Source organism: Palaemon carinicauda, chromosome 8 (assembly GCF_036898095.1).
Source record: "Palaemon carinicauda isolate YSFRI2023 chromosome 8, ASM3689809v2, whole genome shotgun sequence".
NCBI classification, from domain to species: Eukaryota; Metazoa; Arthropoda; class Malacostraca; order Decapoda; family Palaemonidae; genus Palaemon; species Palaemon carinicauda.
In genome coordinates this window covers 163,113,461-163,136,333 of record NC_090732.1, presented here as the reverse complement: position 1 = coordinate 163,136,333, position 22,873 = coordinate 163,113,461, and the positions used below count along the sequence as shown (strand labels likewise).

The 22,873-nt window shown below is 41.0% G+C and overlaps 1 protein-coding gene across 5 annotated transcripts in view; it reads left to right on the top strand.

Annotated features, from left to right (window-relative positions):
- LOC137646085 (uncharacterized) overlaps positions 1 to 22,873 on the top strand; it is a 175,796-nt gene that overhangs the window by 49,959 nt on the left and 102,964 nt on the right. Inside the window, exon 3 of one of the 5 annotated variants that reach the window (XM_068379268.1) lies at positions 22,838 to 22,873. This exon is cut by the window's right edge and continues 9 nt beyond it. The exons of the other annotated variants lie outside the window; for them this stretch is intronic. Coding sequence (XP_068235369.1) covers positions 22,838 to 22,873 — 36 coding nt within the window. The remainder of the gene's footprint in view (positions 1 to 22,837) is intronic. 5 annotated transcript variants of the gene reach the window in all.

Below are 22,873 nucleotides of genomic sequence, written 5' to 3'. Positions count from 1 at the left end.
AAATGACAATAATAACACCTCATTACTTTCATAACTTGCATTTGTAAAACATATACATGTATGCCTACACAAACATTATGATAATGGAGGTTATTCGTATTACTTAAAAAAAAAAAAAAAAAAAAAAAAAAAAAAATATATTATGTATTCCTTGCAATATATTTTTAACAAAATCGCAAAAATATGGCAAAAATATCTTCAAAACAAAAATGAATCATGAGTTATGAATGTAATGTAAATATTATGTTGATATTAAAACCCCATGCAAGCATGCATGAAGTAATGCAGTGTTGCCAACAGGGCGAGTTTCCCTTTCCTGAGGTGAAGTAGATTATAGTACGTATATTTAGTGCAGCTTAATTCTACGATTATCATGCCGGCTATCAAATTCCATGCTCTGCTTACCTTACAGCATGCTCTACATACAGCATGCTCTGCATACAGCATGCTCTGCATACCTTACCGCATGCTTCTCAGTCACACATCTTTGGTTGTTGCCAACTCACTAGACTGTCAAGCAGTTTCATAACGTTGCCTTCTAGTCTGCTGCTTTTGCACCAGTGAAACCCTCACTGAGAGAACTTAGCTTTTCTCGGATATGGTCCCTGTAGATGAGAAAGTGCTTTTCTCCCTCCTTCTGATATTCCCTTGAGGACTCTGTCATTTGGAGAGGAGCCTTTAGCTGCGTAGCCTCCTATGGACTTTTATTTAAGCATAACATGCTTCCAGGGAAGGTAATGGTTCCACTTCAGTCGCTAACCCCGTCTGTTACCACACCTGCTCCCATAGACCTTGAGCTGTGTTGCAAGACATGCAGTCCAAGCTTAGTCCTTGTTAGAGGATTTTTTGTTTACGGAGTCAGTGTGTCACTGGGAAGACGTTCAACAACCAGCAGAAGTGACTTGTTGTGACGCAGTGCGGCAACCTCAGCAACCCGATAAGGAGTTGTCTGTACGACCCAGACAGTCTAGACAGCTTCGGGTTGTCACTGTACTTCCTCGCTTCCCCATGGTTGACAGTTCACAGACTGTGCAGCAGTACCATGATCTTGTGTCCGGCTCCGTCAGACGACTGGCTTTTAAGAGCTCCCACAAGTCGTCGCTGTCTGGAGATTCTCAGATGGACTATGGATCTGACCAAGGAACTGGGCCTCCTGGTCAATTTTGAGGAGTCCCAGCTCGTCCCATCCCAGACCATTGTCTACCTGGGTATGGATCTTCAGAGTCGAGCTTTTCGGGCTTTTCCGTCGGCCCCAAGGATCTTCCAAGCCCTAGAATGCATCCAGAGCATGCTGAGAAGGAACCGATGCTCAGTCAGGTAGTGGATGAGTCTAACAGGGACACTTTCATCGCTGGCCCTGTTCATCGTGTTAGGGAGACTCCACCTCCGCCCCCTTCAGTATCATCTAGCTGCTCACTGGATAAAGGACATGACGCTAGAGACGGTCTCAGTTCCTGTTTCCGAAGAGAGGAGGTCTTCTCTCACGTGGTGTAAGAACAGCTTTCTTCTCAAGGAAGTCTACCTTTGGCTGTTCAGAAACCCGACCGCCGTCTCCTCTCGGACGCATCAGACACGGGCTGGGGTGCGACTTTGGACGGACAGGAATGCTCGGGAACATGGAATCAGGAGCAAAGGACACTTCACATCAATTGCAAGGAGTTGTTGGCGGTTCTTCTGGCCTTGATAAACTTCAAGTCCCTCCAGCTTAACAAGGTGGTGGAGGTGGACTCTGACAACACCACAGCCCTGGCTTACATCTCCAAGCAGGGAGGGACTCTTTCGTGGAAGTTGTTCTAGATCGCAAGGGACCTCCTCATCTGGTCAAAAGATCGAAAGCTCACGCTGGTAACGAGGTTCATTCAGGGTGGTATGAATGTCATGGCAGATCGCCTCAGCCGGAAGGGTCAGGTCATCCCCACAGAGTGGACCCTTCACAAGAATGTTTGCAGCAGACTTTGGGCCCTGTGGGGTCAGCCAACCATAGATCTGTTCGCTACCTCGATAACCTAGAGACTCCTGTTGTATTGTTCTCCGATTCCAGACCCAGCAGCAGTTCACGTGGATGCTTTTCTGCTGGATTGGTCCCATCTCGACCTGTATGCATTCCCGCCGTTCAAGATTGTCAACAGGGTACTTCAGAAGTTCTCCTCTCGCAAAGGGACACGGCTGACGTTGGTTGGCTCCGCTCTGGCCCGCGAGAGAATGGTTCTTAGAGGTACTGCAATGGCTGGTCGACATTCCCAGGACTCTTCCTCTAGGAGTGAACCTTCTACGTCAACCTCACGTAAAGAAGGTACACACAAACCTCCACGCTCTTCGTCTGACTGCCTTCAGACTTTCGAAAGACTCTCAAGAGCTAGGGGCTTTTCGAAGGAGGCAGCCAGAGCGATTGCCAGAGCAAGGAGAACATCCACTCTCAGAGTCTATCAGTCTCAAGGGGAAGTCTTCCGAAGCTGGTACAAGACCAATGCAGTTTCCTCAACCAGTACCACTGTAACCCAGATTGCTGACTTCCTGTTACATCTAAGGAAAGTAAGATCCCTTTCAGCTCCTACGATCAAGGGTTACAGAAGTATGTTGGCAGCGGTTTTCCGCCACAGAGGCTTGGATCTTTCCACCAACAAAGATCTACAGGACCTCCCTAGGTCTTTTGAGACCTCAAAGGAACGTCGGTTGTCCACTCCAGGCTGGAATCTAGACGTGGTCCTAAGGTTCCTTATGTCATCAAGATTTGAACCTCTCCAATCAGCCTCTTTTTAGGACCTCACATTAAAAACTCTTTTCCTCGTGTGCTTGACAACAGCTAAAAGAGTAAGTGAGATCCACGCCTTCAGCAGGATCATAGTTTTCACATCTGAAACGGCTACATGTTCCTTGCAGCTCGGTTTTTGCTAAACGAGCTTCCTTCACGTCCTTGGCCTAAGTCGTTCGAGATCCCAAGCCTGTCCAACTTGGTGGGGAATGAACTGGAGAGAGTACTTTGCCCAGTTAGAGCTCTTAGGTACTATCTAAAAAGGTCTTAACCTTTACGAGGACAATCAGAAGCCTTATGGTGTGCTATCAAGAAGCCTTCTTTTCCAAGGTCTAAGAACTCAGTTTCTTACTATTCAGGCTTCTGATTAGGGAAGCACATTCTCATCTGAAGGAAGAAGACCTTGCTTTGCTGAAGGTAAGGACACATGAAGTGAGAGCTGTGGCTACTTCAGTGGCCTTCAAACAGAACCGTTCTCTGCAGAGTGTTATGGATGCAACCTATTGGAGAAGCAAGTCAGTGTTCGCATCATTCTATCTCAAAGATGTCCAGTCTCTTTACGAGTACTGCTACACCCTGGGACCATTCGTAGCAACGAATGCAGTAGTAGGCGGGGGCTCAGCCACTACATTCCCATAATCCCATAACCTTTTAACCTTTCTCTTGAATACTTTTTATGGGTTGTACGGTCGGCTAAGAAGCCTTCCACATCCTTGTTGATTTGGCGGGTGGTCAATTCTTTCTTGAGAAGCGCCGAGGTTAAAGGTTGTGATGAGGTCCTTTAGTATGGGTTGCAGCCCTTGATACTTCAGCACCTTAGAGTTGTTCAGCCTCCTAAGAGGAACGCTGCGCTCAGTAAGGAAGACGAACTTATTTAAGGCAGAGTAATGGCTCAAGTCGACTTCCTTACCAGGTACTTATAATTTCATTGTTATTTTGAATAACTGATAATATGAAATACGGGATACTTAGCTTCTTGATATACATGTACACTGGTTTTCACCCACCTCCCTGGGTGTGAATCAGCTACATGATTATCGGGTAAGATTAATATTGAAAAATGTTATTTTCATTAGTAAAATAAATTTTTGAATATACTTACCCGATAATCATGATTTAATTGACCCACCCTTCCTCCCCATAGAACCAGTGGACCGAGGAAAAATTGAGGTGGTGTCAACAAGAAGTACTGCAGTACCTGGCCACAGGTGGCGCTTGTGAGTACACCCCCCTCTTGTATAGCGATCGCTGGCGTATCCCTTCCGTAGAATTCTGTCGGGCAACGGAGTTGACAGCTACATGATTATCGGGTAAGTATATTCAAAAAGTTATTTTACTAATGAAAATAACATTTCTCATAATTGTTAAGCCTTGGGCTATCTTAACCCTTTTACCCCCGGGGTATTTGGAAATTTCCAACCCTTAACCCCCAGGGGGTTATTTTTTTTCCAGCACATTTTGTAGTATATTTTCTTTAAATTGCTCTAACAGCCTTAATTTTTGTCATAGAGAGGTCAGGTTGGTCTCATTCTCTTGGAAAATGCCTGATTTTTTTCAAAAAATTATCAAAAAATATGAAAAACAAATTTTTATAGCATTTTTTTGCAAGGACGTACCGGTGCGTCCATGGGGGTAAAGGGATGGCTTTTGTGAAACGTACCAGTACGTCCTTTGGGGGTAAAAGGGTTAAAAATTATGAGGGGTGCTATTTTGACGACATGGTGAGTGCCTCACTGCTACTGCTGGTTACTGTAGGTCCCTCCTTTTGTTTTGGAAAGGCATTCTTTTTACTTGGTCTTTAGTTATTTGGATATTACGCTCTTTTGTCATACTAATTTTGGTCTATATTATTTTTGATTACTTCAATAATTCTTACCTGGTATTCATATGCTATACTGTATTAATTTGAGTGTAATCTTAGTAAAAAATAAGAAACAAAGATTTTTTAGGGTCTTCAAACTAGCCCCACTGAATGTTTGCAGTCTATCACCTGTAGGTGATTCATTAGTATCTGTTTTTTTTTTTTTAATTCAGCTTCTCTTTAATTTTTGCCTGCTCATACTAGGCTAGTCTTATTTTGCATGACGGCATACAATGAAATTTTCGAATTCAGTGCCTTGGGTATTTTATAGGATTTTGTATCATAAGTTTTTTATTTTTTTATTTTTTTTTGGGGGGGGGGGGGTTAAAGGCTGTGTGATCTCCAAGAACTTTCCTGTTTAAATCTAAAACAACAGGGAATCCAATACAACTTGATTACCAGAAAAATATTGTTCACTTATTCTAGGGCCAATTTATCAACATACAGAGCACGAACTCAGTGAGTATAGAGGAGTCCTGCAAGTTCGGGCCCATTTGAACTTGCCAGAGCATCTCCAAAGCTGCATATTTACTGCTACGTGTGACGTCATTCATGGCATGTTAAAAAAGAACCATCGTTCTAGTTCTCGCCAATGCACCTACGTCATTAACAGGCACAAAACCACCATTGTGATGATCGTTGCCTTCGTGTGAACGTTGTCTTTTGTGTCTGTGTTTTTCTCACTCACTCACTAAATCCCGTCTGGAATTCTCTGGGTTGGGTCCTGCATCTGATGTCACCATTCTCTCCAGAGATTCCTATCCAATGCTATCTGTGCCAGGTGCTGAAATGTCTCGCCACTATTTGCTTTCTTGAAGGTTTTCACCTATGAATCTCTTGGTTGTCCTCTCAGTCTATTTCTGGCCACTCGTCCATGCAGCACTATCTTTGGCCATCTGTCCTGTTCCATCCTCCGTACATGCCCAAACCATCTCCTCTGAATATCCTCCACTCTAATCAGAATTGTGTCCTCAACACTAGCCATTTCTCTCACTCTCTCGTTCGTAATTCTGTCCTTCCATTTTACACCACAGATTCTTCTCGGACATTTTATTTCAAAGGCTAATAACTTTTTCTCTTCTCTCTTCTTCAGTACCCAGCATTCAGCACCATATATCACAGTGGGGATTACTATTGCTCTTAATAGTCTAATTTTTGACTTAATGTTTTTAGGCATTATTAATTATCCTTGCTCAGTTTAATTCTTCATTTGGGTACGGGCCTTTAGAGTTAGTTATGGGTAATTCTATCTTAATGGCGCCAGCATTCATCTAAGTGTTTTGATTGCTTTTGGAGATTCATGGTGTTTGTAACTACAAAGAGTTGTGTTTTCCATATTGTTTGGATACATGTGTTCTTGTTAATAATCTTGTATTCATGCGCTTTCGGTTCATTTGATTCATCAGTAAAATTAATCAGTCATCATAAAGAAATACAGTAACAGTTTTATCAAAATCTATCTCTAAAATACTTCGTAGTTAAGATATTTAAAATCTAAAGGTTAGCTATGGGATGGAAGAGCCAGACAGAAATCACGAAAACTGCCAGAGGCAGTAACATGCCTAGAGACAAGAGATTGCCTTGAAGTAGAGATTTTGTTATGGCAGAAGATTTACTTTTAAAGAACTCAAGAGATGGTAGCATCTACAATACTTGAGGCAGGAGTGACTCATATAGCTAGGGTGGGAGAGTAATGGAAACTCATGCCAGGTATGGGTAGAATGCTGTTGTTAAGAGCTGTTTGTTGCAGAAGTAAGGGAATAAATATTCTCTAGATGGAATTCAGCTTCTTTAGAGCAATAAGAATGACAATTGATAGTTGATGAGGAACTGCATTAAGAAGGAAACAAATTTTCTACTAGACCAGGTATGAAGAGAAGGCAATTCCTCTAGAAGACAATACACACACTCCTTCAACTGTCAATGAAGGGACGAGATCTTTGAACCCTTGAGCTAAAGCTCTTACCATGGAGAGCACCATTGGATGTTGGAGCAGGGTTGCCTGAAAATGCTGGAGTGGTATTGGTATAAGCAGTTGGAAAAAAAAAGGGTTTCATTGAATAAACTTCTCACTTGACCCTGAAACCTGCAATGTTAAAGGTTTTGCTAGAAACCCACTGACAACTTTAAGGTCATAGGTCATCGGGAGACTTGTCCTACTTTTTTTTTTGTTTTTTTGTAGTGTATCTTTTTGCTTAAGGAAAATTCCATTGAGTAAAGGATAAATTTTTATAAATTCATGTTTCAGTTTAAGGGCACGTACTAGGCTTTCAGGAATACTGCATAAATTATGTACTCTTTATCAAAAGACCATAATATTACTGTGCTGTACCACATAATTCTGCCGGTAAATCAAGGCACTTGTGCTAAGGCAATAAGGTGATCAACAACAATATAAGTTAACCGAAATTCTTTGGAATATTGTTTTGGCACAAAAGAAGGATAAACATAATTGTCATTAATTGCAGTATGATATACTGTATAGCATTTGTACAATTAAGGCCGAAAAGGTTAGTAATACGTGGCGAATAAGTGAACCAGCAAGTGCCAAAATAATGGGTAAAGACACCTGAAATTTTGATCGAAATTTAGAAATAATAAGCATTGAGATTGAGAAATAACAAAAAATATAGTATCTACATGAATACCAAATATTAACAGAGATGGTTTAAATAGTACACCCTAGAAAAGTACAAAGAAATTAGTATTAGAACTTAAAACCCCATACCAGTGACAAGGACAAAAAAAATCTTTTAATGCTACCTGATAATTATCAAAACTAAAAATGAACTCATATTCTTAACAATCACTTAGAACTAGGCAGACAAGGGGAAAAATAGGAAAATAAGATGGATTATATTGTTAACCTAGAAATGGTTGTAATTAACAATAATAAAAAAACACGATTATTATAACTAAGAATATAAGACCTACTTCATGCTACTGATGGAAAATTAAAAGTAAAAGAACAGTTGATATATGTGAAAGAAGTATTTCGTAAATTGAACACGTGAGGAATTTACGGTAGATGAAAATTAGCTGTCAGCATATGCAGAAAGCACTTGAGGTTAGAACTAGTCACATGACAAATAATAATGATTATAAATACCGGTAGTTACTACGATTTGGAACTACCATGTGCACGTGTACCAGTTTACAATTAGATTTTATTTTTCTCCCAAAGAAAGATATTCTTAATTCTGTTTCCTTCAAAGAAAATATATTAGTAATTATATTTCCGCCCTCAAAAAAGTTATTTGGAATTATGTTTCCTCCAAAAGAAAGTTCCTCATGATTATGGAGATGCATGGATTACAGGCAGTAAATATCAGAGTTAAATATATGCTAGGTCGTTGAATTGGGTTCTGTACGTTTTGGGAGGAAAGATGATCATAGCACACTATTCATATTAGTATGTTTTTCTAGTTTGCATGCTTACATAAACAGACTTCTTAAATACAGTAATTTTAGAGTACCTGTACAGTATTTTATTTCTTAATTAGGTGTTTTTACCGAGTGTACTCCGATTCAGAATATTTTCATTCTCTGGCTTCATGCATTGAGGCAAAGTTTAAATGACCCAGTGGGTTATTTAATCTTCCTTCTGTTTCATTCATCGTCAAGACACTATATTACGTATTTACTTGTCAAATTTCTTTTCCAAAGGAAATTAACTTCCATACATTCTAAGAAGTTCCACCCTCACTACCACCTTTAACAACACACTTCCTAGCTATTTTGCATGGTGTAAAACACAAAGGATAATTTTTTTTTATTTATAATGAAAAGTACTATTGTATAACACATATTCACACTATATGACATGCATTTAAAACTAATGAATTCACAATTTTCACTTTGAATGTGTGGCACTTACTTTGGCCACTTTCTTAATGCAAAGCATGTTGATTTGGATGACATATAATACAGAGTCAATAAAACACCTGTTAATGAATTAATACTGATATTTCTTATGATTAAAGTTGCAAAATGCAATTTCACCATATTTATTAAGTAGCCAGTACACATGCTGTATTGACGTTAATTTAGTTGAAGCAGCCATATTTGCTATATCATACAAACATACTGAATGAAACTCATTATCTTTTAGGTTTCAGAATGTGTAAGAATTGTAAGTTGTTTCTGTTGCATTACTCTTTTTTTTTCTTTTTTTATACATTTGTGCAAATACAGATATAGCCTGCTGGGTCGTTAAATTTTATTGTTGTTAGATTTTTCCTCATTGTCTTTCACTTTTCTTTTTTAAAATAAAAATAATTTTTTCTTGTGCCACAGCTCTAAGTGGCACAGAAGAACTAAGTACTGAACTCTCATTATTAACAAGGGCGGTGGTGATTAACTTTGCAAAACCCTTTACTTGCAATGTAGTTTAGTTCTGGGAAATGTACGACTGGTATTTACCTAGATATATATTTACTTTTCTTAGTTGTATCCCCAGTCTACCATGTTTAAGTATTTGTCTTTTGTACTGTTACATTTGAGTATTGTGAATGTGTTAATGTTTAATTTACTTTAGTGTTTTCGATGAGCCAGGCTACTGTATGTGTCCCTCCTTAGTAGTAGTTGTATTTTTAGAGTAATAGTTTAGTTATTTTGTATTTTTTTAACAAAACTGCCTGGGGTTCAAGTGGTATCATCCCACAGGAAGAGGGGCCTAGTGAAACTGACAAGGGAGCAAACAATCTCCTTTCTAACTGCTGTTGTGATTCCTTATTTTTTAGGAAGTCGTAGTATTGTCATTTAGATAGTATGGCTCTTTCGTATTTTTTTTTTTTTTTAGAAAATGATAGGACTGTGTCTTTCAAATTTTTAAAGGCTAGATTTAGCAGAGAATGTAAAGTAAATTAGCTTTTGCTTGGAAATGGATCATTATTCAAAATTCTTTTTGTTTAGAGTTCTTACGCACTTCCAACTTGTGCGATGATCCGAGTTCAATTGGGAGTTCATTACAATAATTTCAAGTCGTCTTGTAATACTGACTCTGGGTTTCGTTTTTCTATCCGAAAATAAAAGGCTTCTTTAGATTTTATTACATTTTATTTTAAAGAATAATTTTGATTATTGTCTCATCAATCTATTTTAAAGATCTTTCTAAGCTGTTTTTCGATTGTCTATTTACTACATATGGGAACTGAAATTGATAATTGTACATAGTCATGCAAGTAGCTGTCTCTGAATACTTGAGAAAAAGCAGCATTAGAAATTACCTTTAACAACTTAGTAGGGAGTTATCGATAAGGAACATAATATTTAAAAGGAATGTACACAGTGTTTAGTTCATCCTTATCTTCCTGTAAAGTTTAGAAAAGATAAGACACTTATCATTATATGGGAAAATGATAATTGATATAAAAAGAAATGCACAAAACTAATATACATCGCAAGTACATTAGAGGCGCCATTGCAAGGCTTTGCTTTGACCCCGGAAGTTCTGAAATTGTACCTGAGCAAATGAGCAGCAGTTCCCATGCCAGTTATAAACAAATGGGCATGAGTCCTTATGTTTTGATCTATCCTACTATTTCTTTATGTTTTCTTCCTAGTAAGACTCATTTAGGTAAATCGGTATTGTTTACCATTACCCAGTTAACGTCAACCCTTGATGAGCAAGTGGCTGCTGAGCTAACAAGCGAACGAAGTGCATTGTCATCCGAAATGTGATATTCATGATAAAACAGTTGTTTTTTGTTCAGTAACGATATGTTTATCATTCAATCTTCTTACCTTATTAACTCATTGAAGTAAAAGTTGGCAAAATAGAGGTTAGTTTATTATAATTTAGTCTCAGAAAAGGAACTCGTATGATACATGTGATACGTGATAAAATAAATATTATGGATGAAAATCTGGTGCTAACACTATGCAAGATTTCAAGTGTTACACGAGTATATGCAGTATATTACTGTACGGTAATTTACTTTATTAGTCTAGGACTAAAAGTTACTATTTATAACAAAAAATAAGTAAGATATGAAAAATATAAAACTTATGTACCCTCAATATAAAGAAGAGTTAGCAATATAGATTTACATACATTTATAAATCTGCGATGTACTGAGGGAGCGATAGATGAACCGTAATATGGCACTGTCAGTGTATTACTGTACTGTGCAGTGTTGAGCCTTATGAAGGAGAAAGCAAGACTTAAAATTAACTGCATACCCAGTACTATGTAAAGGATGGTACAGTCTGGGAAGATCTGAATACAAAGTATGGTCAGAATTATGAAAAATCTTATACAACTTGCATAAAGAAATAATTGAACGATGCTGCCAAAGATTAATGTGATCAGGAATAAGAAATTTAATAGACCAAGTTTTTGTCTAACAAATTAAGATGGGAGACAGCAGCTGAAGACCATACAGGAGAACAATACTCAAAGCAAAGTAGAATGAAAGAATTAAAATATTTCTTCAAAAGGAATTGATCCCCGAAAATCTTAAAAGACGTTCTCAATAAGCCAGTTTTTCGTGCAATTGAGGAAGAAACAGACCGAATGTGTTTCTCAAAAGTAAATTTGTAATCAAGACTCGCACCTAATATTCTGAAGGAGTTGTATATAGTTATAGAAACATTATCACTGCAGATATATGTATGTTAAGGAGCCACGATCCTCAACCTAATTACAATCATACTTTGAGTATTGTAAGGGTTCAACTTCATGTCCCATAATTTGCTTTACCATACACTAATTCTAGCTAGATCTCTTTTAAGGGATTCAGCAACCCATAATTAGAATAAGTAAGTGAAAGGGACAGGAGAGATAAAGGGGCCATAAGAGTATCAATATGAATGTGGAGACAATTGGAAACTTTCTCTTGAATAATGTAGAAAATTTTTATGTATTCATAATATATGAAGTGAGAATCAATAAAATCAAAAGTTTATTGAAAAACTTCAATTAATTGATTCATTCACCCACATTTCTAATAAAGCCAATCTTGACAGAGCACTATCACTAATACCACCATCATAAAAAATTCACCATTCGATATCTACATTTATTCTATGTATTCAAAACATTTTAAACAATATGAAATGAGAACATAATAATTAGTACTAGGCCATTGCCAAAAGAAGCTCAATATGATACCAGGAACTGATGATAGATTACCAAACATATGTGTACCGTATCTTTTGATAGCAATCGTGTATTAATACCATATGTTATGATAAACAATACATGCAATATGTATGGATATATTCATAGGAACAATATTGATGGATTACATTAATTTTTGTTAAATGCACGCACTAGGAAGAAAGCTTGAATTTAAAAGGAAAACTGACAGAAAAGTGTGAAAACTGAGGACCCATCAAAAGACTAGTTTCTGCATTCAATGTGACTGGAAGAGTAAACAAATCTTTCCTCTTCTTACAGTCAGACCACAGTAATCAGAACATTACAACATTTGCCACCTTGCAGTGTTGCGTATAGTGAATCTGAAGTTCTAGTTGGTGATCCATGGGCTGATGAGCTGCTATATTTTATTATAACTCATTTGTCCAAATTTATGGTTAGAATGTTTACTACTAATCATTCAAAAACCATGATCTAAAAATGCTAGCAAAAAATACCATAGTAAAACAATAATAAAATAATGATAACAATAATTGTCACAAATCGTAAGTGATATAACCTTGATGACAGAGTACCAGATGGGCAATATTAACTTGAAATACTAGCGAAGCGAACAACGCCACAATGGCTACCGACGCCGAGGAAGGCCAAGCCGATCCAAAATTACAATCCACATTACTGGAAAGAGAACAAATGCCCGGTACTGTAAAAAGCTGTCAAAACAAACTATGGTACTTAACATTGGTAAAGGTGAAGTAATAGCGTCAGTCATGATGAATTAAAGCCAAAAATGGGAAAAAACACCAAGAGCACAAACAAATACGACTAAGCGAGCAAGTCCAAAACAGAAGGATGTCTTAGAGGGCGCTCGTGTTAGGTGTCGGTGGCGTGGTCCAAGTGTGGTTTCTAGGGCCTCTGTTACGGCCCTTCCCTTTGATGAAGGAATTATCTAAATGGAAGACAGTCTGTGAATAGTGGTTTTCACACGCCCCTGCTGTATACACGACACCCACAAGGTGCTCGCGCGAGGGTAGTAACCTCTGCATTCCATGCTTTTATCTTTCTCTGGTATATTTGGAAGATTTATATCAGAAAAGTGTAAAGAAGGACCTTTTCACCGGGCGTCACAGGTCTCTCCCCAGAAATAGATTTTTCCTTCGTCAAAATCCCTTTTTTATAGGGGAAGTTTACTTATGTTTGAGCCTTAGTTATTTCTATAAAGCTCCCCTGATATTCATATTGCTTCTTCTCTAGAGAGTTTGTTAATTGACATTTGCCTGTAGAATTTTTTTTTTAAAATTTCCTATTTTCTTTCCCTTCAATATAAACACCAAAGTGATTCATAGTAAAGTAGCGATGCTCCAGAGTCTTTCTTTTTTCAATATTAAACTTACCCGATAATCATGTAGCTGTCAACTCCGTTGCCCGACAGAATTCTACGGGAGGGATACGCCAGCTATCACAATACTAGAAGGGGGTGTACTCACCAGCGCCACCTGTGGCCAGGTACTACAGTACTTCTTGTTGACACCTCCTCAATTTTTCCTCTGTCGTGCTTCCGGCAAGACGTTCTGGGATACGCTTATGATCTTGGAGTATTTTCACGGCTTTTGGTGAAGTATTTCTCTCAGATTTCGGCTGTCGCTTTACTGGAAAACTTCTATATTAGCTTAGATAGCTATTATTTAGTTCTGATTAATGGTTAACGATCTTTTTGCTTGATTTGGAATCCCCACTTGGCTAACTCTTTGATTCAAGATGTCTGACATTTCACAAGCCCCACCCCATAGACGATGTAGGTCTTGTAATAGGCGTATTCCGAAGGCCTCGGTAGATCCTCACACCGCTTGTTCTGACTGTAGGGAAAGACCCTGTCAGTTGGAAGATCGATGTGAGGAATGCGCCGGACTTTCGGAACTTGATTTTGTCCGATTTCTTAAGTATTCAACCAAGTTAGAGAGAGAGAGAGTTAGGAGGAGTTCTTCTCGCTCTTCACTTTTTTCCTCACCTCATGATCCCCTACCTTTTCCTCCCCCTGTAGTGGCTACCCCCGAACCTACTATTTGCCCTCAACCTGATATGTCTGTTGTTTTGCGTGCCATTCAGGCTTTAGGTGACAAAGTGGAGTCGGTGGTTAGTGATCATAAGTCTCTTATGGCCGAAGTCAAGGAACTTAAGGTCAAGAGTGCAGTGGGTGGTAATAGTGCCAGTGCTGTGACGAGTGCTAGTGTCAGTGCAGTGCCAAGTGCTAGTGTCAGTGTCAGTGTGGTGCGTGAGGGTACTTCTGTGCGTGCCAGTCGTCCTCCCAGTCCGGGACCTCTTGCAAGCTCCCAAGCCCAGGGGAGAAGCAATGTCGAAGGGCAAAAGGGTTCGGCAGGCCTTGATCGGCGCACAGAAGTATCCTCGGTGGTTGCGGGCGTGTCTTCCAGAGACCGTCACTCCCACCCGCAGACGATTGAGCCCGTCTTTTACTCGTCTGCTGAAGAATTGTCAGGGAGGAAACGTTGGACTCAGGTCTCAAGACCGCTCAAACGCAGAGTCCAGACCTCAAGAGCTCTACAACCTGGCTGCAGTCATTGGATCAGCTCTGACTCGCCGCAGTCATCAGTTGAATGCACACCTCCTAAGAGGAGTAAGGTGCTGCCGCAACAGATCTCTTCTGTTAAGGCTTTGCCTCAGTAGACCTTAGTGTCTGCCGACCCCAAGTTGACTCTACTGCAGTCCATGCAGTCACAACTTGCGGTCTTGATGCGTGAGTGTCAGGCTGAGAAGGTTACACCTCCTCCTGCGATCGCTCCGCCTAACCGCAGTCCTGTCTGCCAGGCGTACGATGTTGAGGCTCCTCAGGATACCTTACCACGTACTGAGTTGCCAGTTTCCAGCGGTGTGCAGCTACCTCCGCCTTCCTTAAGGCAACCTCAGCAATGGGAACAGGAAGCTTATACCTTACTTCCTCCGCTTCCACTTGCGGTTCCACCAGTGAGGCAACACTCTCTTGAGGTACAACAACCTCTCCCATCCATGAGGCAGACTCCTCAGCTCTCGCTGCAGCGACCTCAACCCTCCTCAAGGCGAGAGCCTCAACACCTTAGCCTTGCGCCTCAGGAACCTCAACTCGCGAGACAATTACTGCGTTCTGCGCAGCCACTACCTCAACGCTCGCAGCTCACACCTCAGGAACCTCAACTCGTTCCTCAGGAACCTGCTACTGCGCATCCACCAACCTTACAGCAAGCGCAACTCTTGAGTCAAGACACTCATGCCAGGAGTCAGCCTCCTCCACCCATGCGCCTACCTTCTGCTACTTCTTTTGACCAGCCTTTGCAGCCTGAGCCTCAGGTGTTGCCTCAACAGAGACTTGAGGATGAAACCGCAAGCGTTTTTGCTCCCGCTCGTGCAGATTCTGCTGTTCAGCATACCTTACCTCTCACTTCGCTACACTCTGGTGATGAGGTTTCTGATGATGAGGCTGCACACCTGGATCCCTCATCAGACGTGGATGAATCCAAGTCTTCTCCGCCTCCTATTGATTTTCGTAAGGTCTTGGCTCTTTTCAGAGAGGTATACCCAGACCATTTTGTCTCTGCTACCCCCCGCTCTCCGCCATCTGAGTTTTCGCTGGGCATGCAGCCAGCCAAGTCAACTTATACTAAGCTCGTCTTTGCAAGGTCCTCTAAGAGAGCGTTAAGAATTTTAGGGGAGTGGTTGCAGTCTAAGCAGCAACTAGGAAAGACTTCCTTTATGTTTCCTCCGACTAAGCTCACTTCTAAAGCGGGCGTTTGGTATGCCACAGGAGAGGAACCAGGCTTGGGAGTACCTGCCTCTGCCCAGGCTGACTTCTCGAGTTTGGTAGACTCTCCTCGTAGAACAGCAATGAGGCGCTCTAAGGTTTGCTGGACCTTCTCCGATCTAGATCACTTCCTAAAGGGTGTATTTAGAGCCTTTGAGATGTTCAATTTCCTAGACTGGTGCCTGGGGGCCCTTAGCAAGAAGACCTCCCCTGCGGACAAGGACTCAGCCATGCTCTTAATGTCCTGCATGGATAAGGCTATTAGGGATGGATCTGGCGAGCTTGCTTCAATGTTTGTGTCAGGAGTGCTTAAGAAAAGGGAGCAGCTTTGTTCCTTCCTTTCCTCCAGCATCACACCTTGTCAAAGGTCTCAACTCCTTTTCGCTCCGCTCTCTAAGTTCCTGTTTCCTGAAGAGCTTGTTAAGGACTTGTCTGCGGCCCTGATACAAAAGGACACCCATGATCTTGTGGCCTCATCAGCTCGTAAGACTAAGGTTGCTACCTCAGTCCCCAGGACTTATCGCACCCCAGTGGCTGATACTCCTGCTACGAGGTTTATTCCGCCCTTTCGTGGTAGAGCCCCCAGCCGAGGAAGCTCCCGTCCAGACTCTTCCAGGAGCAAGTCTAGGAAAGGTTCCAAGACTTCTAAAGGCAAAAACTGACTCTCCTCCTCTCCAGACAGCAGTAGGAGCCAGACTCAAGATCTTCTGGCAAGCCTGGGAAAAGAGAGGTGCAGACGCCCAGTCTGTCAGTTGGCTGAGGGAGGGTTACAGGATACCATTCTGCCGCAAACCCCCTCTGACCACATCTCCCATCAACCTCTCTCCCAACTACAAAGAAAAGGACAAGAGGCTAGCGTTGCACCAGGAGGTGTCGCTCCTGTTACAGAAGAAGGCAGTGGTTATAGTCCGGGACCATCAATCCCCGGGCTTCTACAACCGTCTCTTTCTGGTGGCCAAGAAGACAGGAGGTTGGAGACCGGTGCTGGACGTCAGCGCGCTCAATGCTTATGTCACCAAGCAGACGTTCACGATGGAGACGACGAAGTCGGTCCTAGCAGCGGTCAGGCAGGAGGACTGGATGGTCTCGTTGGACCTGAAAGATGCTTACTTTCACGTTCCTATTCATCCAGACTCCCAACCTTTCCTGAGATTCGTTTTTGGAAAGGTTGTCTACCAATTCCAAGCCCTGTGTTTTGGCCTAAGCACAGCTCCTATGGTGTTTACGCATCTGATGAGGAATATAGCAAAATTCCTCCACTTATCGGACATCAGAGCCTCCCTTTATTTAGACGACTGGCTGTTGAGAGCCTCCACGAGTCGTCGCTGTCTGGAGAGTCTCAACTGGACTTTGGACTTGATCAAAGAACTGGGTCTGTTAGTCAATCTAGAAAAGTCCCAGCTCATTCCCTCCCAATCCATTGTGTACCTGCGAATGGAGATTCGGAGTCAGGATTTTCGGGCTTTTCCATCGGCCCCAAGGATAAGCCAAGCCCTAGATTGCATCCTGAGCATGCTGAAGAGGAGCAGTTGCTCGGTGAGACAGTGGATGAGTCTCACAGGGACCCTTTCATCGTTGGCCCTGTTCGTCGAGCTAGGGAGACTCCACCTCCGCCCTCTTCAATTCCATCTAGCAGCTCATTGGGACAAGGGTTTGACTCTCGAAGCAGTCTCTTTCCCAGTCACCAAAGAGATGAAGACCACTCTCTTGTGGTGGAAGACCAATCTCCTTCTCAGGGAGGGCCTATCGTTGGCGATTCAGACCCCCAATCTTCATCTCTTCTCGGATGCATCGGACTCGGGCTGGGGCGCGACCTTGAACGGACGGGAGTGCTCGGGAACGTGGAACGAGGAACAGGAAACGCTCCACATCAACTGCAAGGAGCTACTAGCAGTTCATTTAGCCCTATTGAACTTCAAGTCCCTCCTGCTAGGCAAGGTGGTGGAGGTGAACTCCGACAACACCACAGCCTTGGCTTACATCTCCAAGCAAGGAGGGACCCATTCGAGGAGCCTATACGAGTTAGCAAGGGACCTCCTCATTTGGTCAAGAAGTCTAAACCTCACCCTAGTTACGAGGTTCATTCAGGGCAACATGAACGTCTCAGCAGATCGCCTAAGCAGAAGGGATCAGGTCATCCCCACGGAATGGACCCTCCACAAGAGCGTGTGCAACAGACTTTGGACCTTGTGGGGTCAGCCGACAATAGATCTGTTTGCCACCTCCATGACCAAGAGACTTCCTTTGTACTGTTCCCCAGTTCCAGACCCAGCAGCAGTTCATGTGGATGCTTTTCTGCTGAACTGGTCCCATCTCGACCTTTACGCATTCCCACCGTTCAAGATCATAAACAAAGTCCTTCAGAAGTTCATCTCGCACGAAGGGACACGGCTGACGCTGGTTGCTCCCCTTTGGCCTGCAAGAGAATGGTTCACAGAGGTACTACAATGGCTGGTCGACGTCCCCAGGACTCTCCCTCTAAGAGTGGACCTTCTACGTCAACCTCACGTAGACAGGTTGCACCCAAACCTCCACGCTCTTCGGCTGACTGCCTTCAGACTGTCGAAAGATTCGCTAGAGCTAGAGGCTTTTCGAAGGAGGCAGCCAGTGCGATTGCCAGAGCAAGGAGGGTATCCACTCGTAGAGTCTACCAATCCAAGTGGGAAGTCTTCCGGAGCTGGTGTAGAGCCAATGCAGTTTCCTCTACCAATACCTCTGTGACCCAAATAGCTGACTTCCTATTGCATCTTAGGAATGAGAGATCCCTTTCAGCTCCTACGATTAAAGGGTACAGGAGTATGTTGGCTTTAGTTCTCCGCCACAGAGGTTTGGACCTTTCTTCCAACAAGGACCTTCAAGACATCCTTAAGTCTTTTGAGACTTCTAAAGATCGTCGTCTACCCACTCCAGGCTGGAATCTAGACGTAGTCTTAAGGTTCCTTATGTCACCTAGGTTCGAACCTCTCCAGTCAGCTTCCTTCAAGGACCTTACCCTCAAGACTCTTTTTCTCGTCTGCCTTGCAACAGCTAAAAGAGTCAGTGAGGTTCATGCCTTCAGCAAGAACATTGGGTTCACATCCGAATCCGCAACATGTTCTTTACAGCTCGGATTCTTAGCTAAGAATGAACTTCCTTCACGTCCTTGGCCTAGATCGTTTGAAATACCTAGCCTCTCCAACATGGTAGGTAACGAGCTAGAAAGAGTTCTTTGCCCTGTCAGAGCTCTGAAATATTATCTTAATAGGTCAAAACCTATTCGAGGACAGTCAGAAGCCTTATGGTGTGCAATCAAGAAACCTTCGAGGCCCATGTCCAAAAACGGGGTTTCGTATTATATAAGGCTTCTGATTAGAGAAGCCCATTCTCACTTAAAGGAGGAAGACCTTGCTTTGCTGAAGGTAAGGACCCACGAAGTGAGAGCCGTAGCTACTTCGATGGCCTTTAATAAAAACCGTTCTCTGCAGAGCATAATGGATGCAACCTATTGGAGGAGCAAGTCAGTGTTTGCATCATTTTATCTTAAAGATGTCCAGTCTCTTTACGAGAACTGCTACACCCTGGGACCATTCGTAGCAGCGAGTGCAGTAGTAGGTGAGGGCTCAGCCACTACATTCCCTTAATCCCATAACCTTTTTTAACCTTTCTCTTGAATGCTTTTATTGTTGTTTTTATGGTTGTTACGGTAGGCTAAGAAGCCTTCCACATCCTTTTGATTTGGCGGGTGGTCAATTCATTCTTGAGAAGCGCCTGGGTTAGAGGTTGTGTAGAGGTCCTTTAGTAGGGGTTGCAGCCCTATATACTTTAGCACCTTAGAGTTGATTCAGCCTCCTAAGAGGAACGCTGCGCTCAGTAAGGAAGACGAACTTAAAAAAAGGCAGAGTAACGGTTCAAGTCGACTTCCTTACCAGGTACTTATTATTTCATTGTTATTTTGAGATAACTGATTATATGAAATACGGGATACTTAGCTATCCTTTAATCTTGTACACTGGTTTTCACCCACCCCCCTGGGTGTGAATCAGCTACATGATTATCGGGTAAGTTTAATATTGAAAAATGTTATTTTTATTAGTAAAATAAATTTTTGAATATACTTACCCGATAATCATGATTTAATTGACCCTCCCTTCCTCCCCATAGAGAACCAGTGGACCGAGGAAAAATTGAGGAGGTGTCAACAAGAAGTACTGTAGTACCTGGCCACAGGTGGCGCTGGTGAGTACACCCCCTTCTAGTATTGTGATAGCTGGCGTATCCCTCCCGTAGAATTCTGTCGGGCAACGGAGTTGACAGCTACATGATTATCGGGTAAGTATATTCAAAAATTTATTTTACTAATAAAAATAACATATTTCAGTTTCTCAGTCACATTGCTTTGGCAAAGTCTGTCCTCCAGATTGTTAGAAGTTGAGTACATTGTGAGATGTCTTCCTCTATTTGTTAGCAATTACTTTGAGGTCAGTTTAAGGGAATTGTTTCTGGGTGATTATGATCCACATTTTATGTCTTGTTTTGGGGACAATACTGTGATTCAAATAACCGTTGTGAGATGGCTCGTGCCTTATTGTTCCTTTCATGGAAAAGTAGGTTTTAATGGTAGGTGATGAAATTAAAAGTTCAAAGAGCAAAAGGAAACTTACTTCAAGTTGAGGGAGAAATTCAAATAAGACTAGGCTAGTTGATTGTAGTGGGGATGATGATGATAATGACACACTAACACTGCTATCTACTACAGTATTTAACCAACCATGTTTTGATAATGATGAACTTCAAAGGCTTTTAAATTCTCTAGCTTCATATATTAGATATCAGAACACCAGCGAGTCTTCGCTTAAAGGCGGTACAGTAATTCGAATCTTCCCTGCTCTGGTTGCTAACCCTATCCTAACTTCTCGTGTTTGATTCTAGTGGTAATATTGTCCCATTCAAGAAGAGTTCTAATAGTTTACTATGTTGGATACATTCAAGATTATCTCAGTGTGCCTCGAATTCCTTAATTCCTCTTTTATGCAACTACTGTAGATTGTGAAGCAGAAGACTAAGTTGGTAGTCTTGATCCTAATACTGTATCCCTCCACTCTCTAAAGATAGCGCTCTTAAGCCACCTCGTTTTATAATGTGGATGTGATTTAACAATGGATAAACAAGTTCAAGATCTCTGCAAACAGCAGGATGATGCTAATAGCCCCATTCTGGTCACAAAGGGAATGATTCCCAGATGTGTGGCTTCTGTTACTGGAATGTCCAAGAAGATTACTGAACAAAACCAGTTTGCTCAGAGAGCCAATTTCAAAGGTGATTACTCCAAACCCATCCAAGCTACATCCAACCACATGGAGACTATCCATAGTATCTTGGAAACAAAAGGTTCTTTCAGCCATATAGACTTTCTATTATACGTTCAAAAAGACAGTCTACCCAAAATCTAAATGAAAAACAATGGAATGTTTATTTTGATTGATGCAAGTTTAGGAATATACCAATGACTAGATCTAGCTAGGATAATACAGTATTGTTGAATGTTTACATTTACTATTTTGTGAAAATAAACGTTCAATTTCAGCCATTAAGGGAAAGAGATCAATGCTTGATTCCATGCTCAAGTATCTTGGATTAGATCTTTCCATTTCAGGTATTATAGCAGATGTATATACAGTAGATTCTTTAGTTTTGAAAGGTCTCCAATAGTCAGGTTCAATTTTTTTGGGACTTGGATGCGGTTTTACTCTATTCAAAGATTTGGATTTGGAACCTTATGAAAATCTTTCATTTAAAGATCTCGCTGCTAAAGCACTTTTCCTGTTGGCATTTGTTTCAGTTAAATGCATAAGTGAACTACAGAACTATCCTTTAAGGTAGGATTTGGGGAACACTTTATAATTTTGTCCCTTTTGACTTCCTTTAGAGCAAAATCAATGCTTGCATTTTATCAGAAAATGAGATTTCTTTGTCTGATAAGAGCCATTCAGTATCATTTGGACAAACCTACTGATATTACAGGTGGTATCTTTAATTTGTGTTGTGTGATTAGGGTCCCAAATCAGCCTCTGTCCTAAAGTGTATCATTTCTAATGAAAAGTGTGGTCACAAAAGCTCACAAAGAATTGGATCCAAATGTAATAAAAGCCTTGAAGGTTAAACTTCATGATATTAGAAGTTCTGTAGAGATACATCCCTTATTTTTTTTTTGGCAGAAGTCTTTCTCTGGAAAGTTTTAGTGGCAGCTGAATGGTGTACCAAGTCTGTTTTCGCTAAAAATTAACTTAATCCTGGTTTGCTTATTGAGATTGCGGGCATCTAGGCCCTGTAGTGGCTGCTGGGAATGTGGTCTAATAATTTTTTTAGTTCACTTGATTTACAATTCTCTTATTTACGAAAATTTAAGTTTTGTTAAATGGTGTGAGGTTATTTAATTAGGTAATTAAAAGTATAATTTAAAAGACAATCTATAAACTTATATTTCAAATAGCTTTAGAGAATAAAGGTTTTCCATATTTCAAAACTGTATTATGAGATGGTTTTTTACATGTAATCTAGACAGGGTGAGTATAGAATTTTAGTTATTTTACATTATTTTGATTTATATATGACCTTTCTCTCCTTCACTGGTGTCCTACCTCCATCAGTGTATAGGAATCAGCAATATGAATATCAGTGGAGGTTTATAGAATTAACAGAATTTTAATGATGAAATTTGAACTTTCTACACTCGCCTGATGTTCATTTACATGCCCACCCGTCCCCCACCATTGACTTGTGGCGTTTGGCATCAAGAGGATAGGTGATAGTTTCGAATTAACAGACTCTGGTGTGTCACTTCTTCTCTTACCATTACTGTAACCACTAAGTGTTTCATGTGTCTAAAATGACATTTTTTGAAATTTTTAGAAATTTTGTGTTAATGTTGATTAACTGACCCTCTAGAGAAGAAGCAATGTGAACATCAGGTGAGTACAGAAATAAAAAATTTCAGTTTTAGGGGTTATAGGGAATTGAAATTGTTGATAGTTAAAGGCATTTCATAGTGTCAGGTTTTATAAGACACATGGCTATAGTAGTTTAGTAGCACCTCAATCATAATTTATTTGCAATTGCACCAGCAATGAAAAAGATGTGTTATATTTTTGTATAGATATCATATCTGAGGATCTGCTAAGCACAGTACCATAATGCTCTTTAATTTTGCCTGCAATAGCTAAATGAGAAATGCAAAATTATTCTTATCTGCAGTCTCAACACAATTCATATAAATTATGTATAAAGGTTGTTGTGAATAGTATCAGAATTCCCCTTGACTTATTCCCTGTTTCTGTATTTTTTTCTTTTCATCAGGACTATCTCTTATGCGAGGGCTTCTACTAAAGGCCC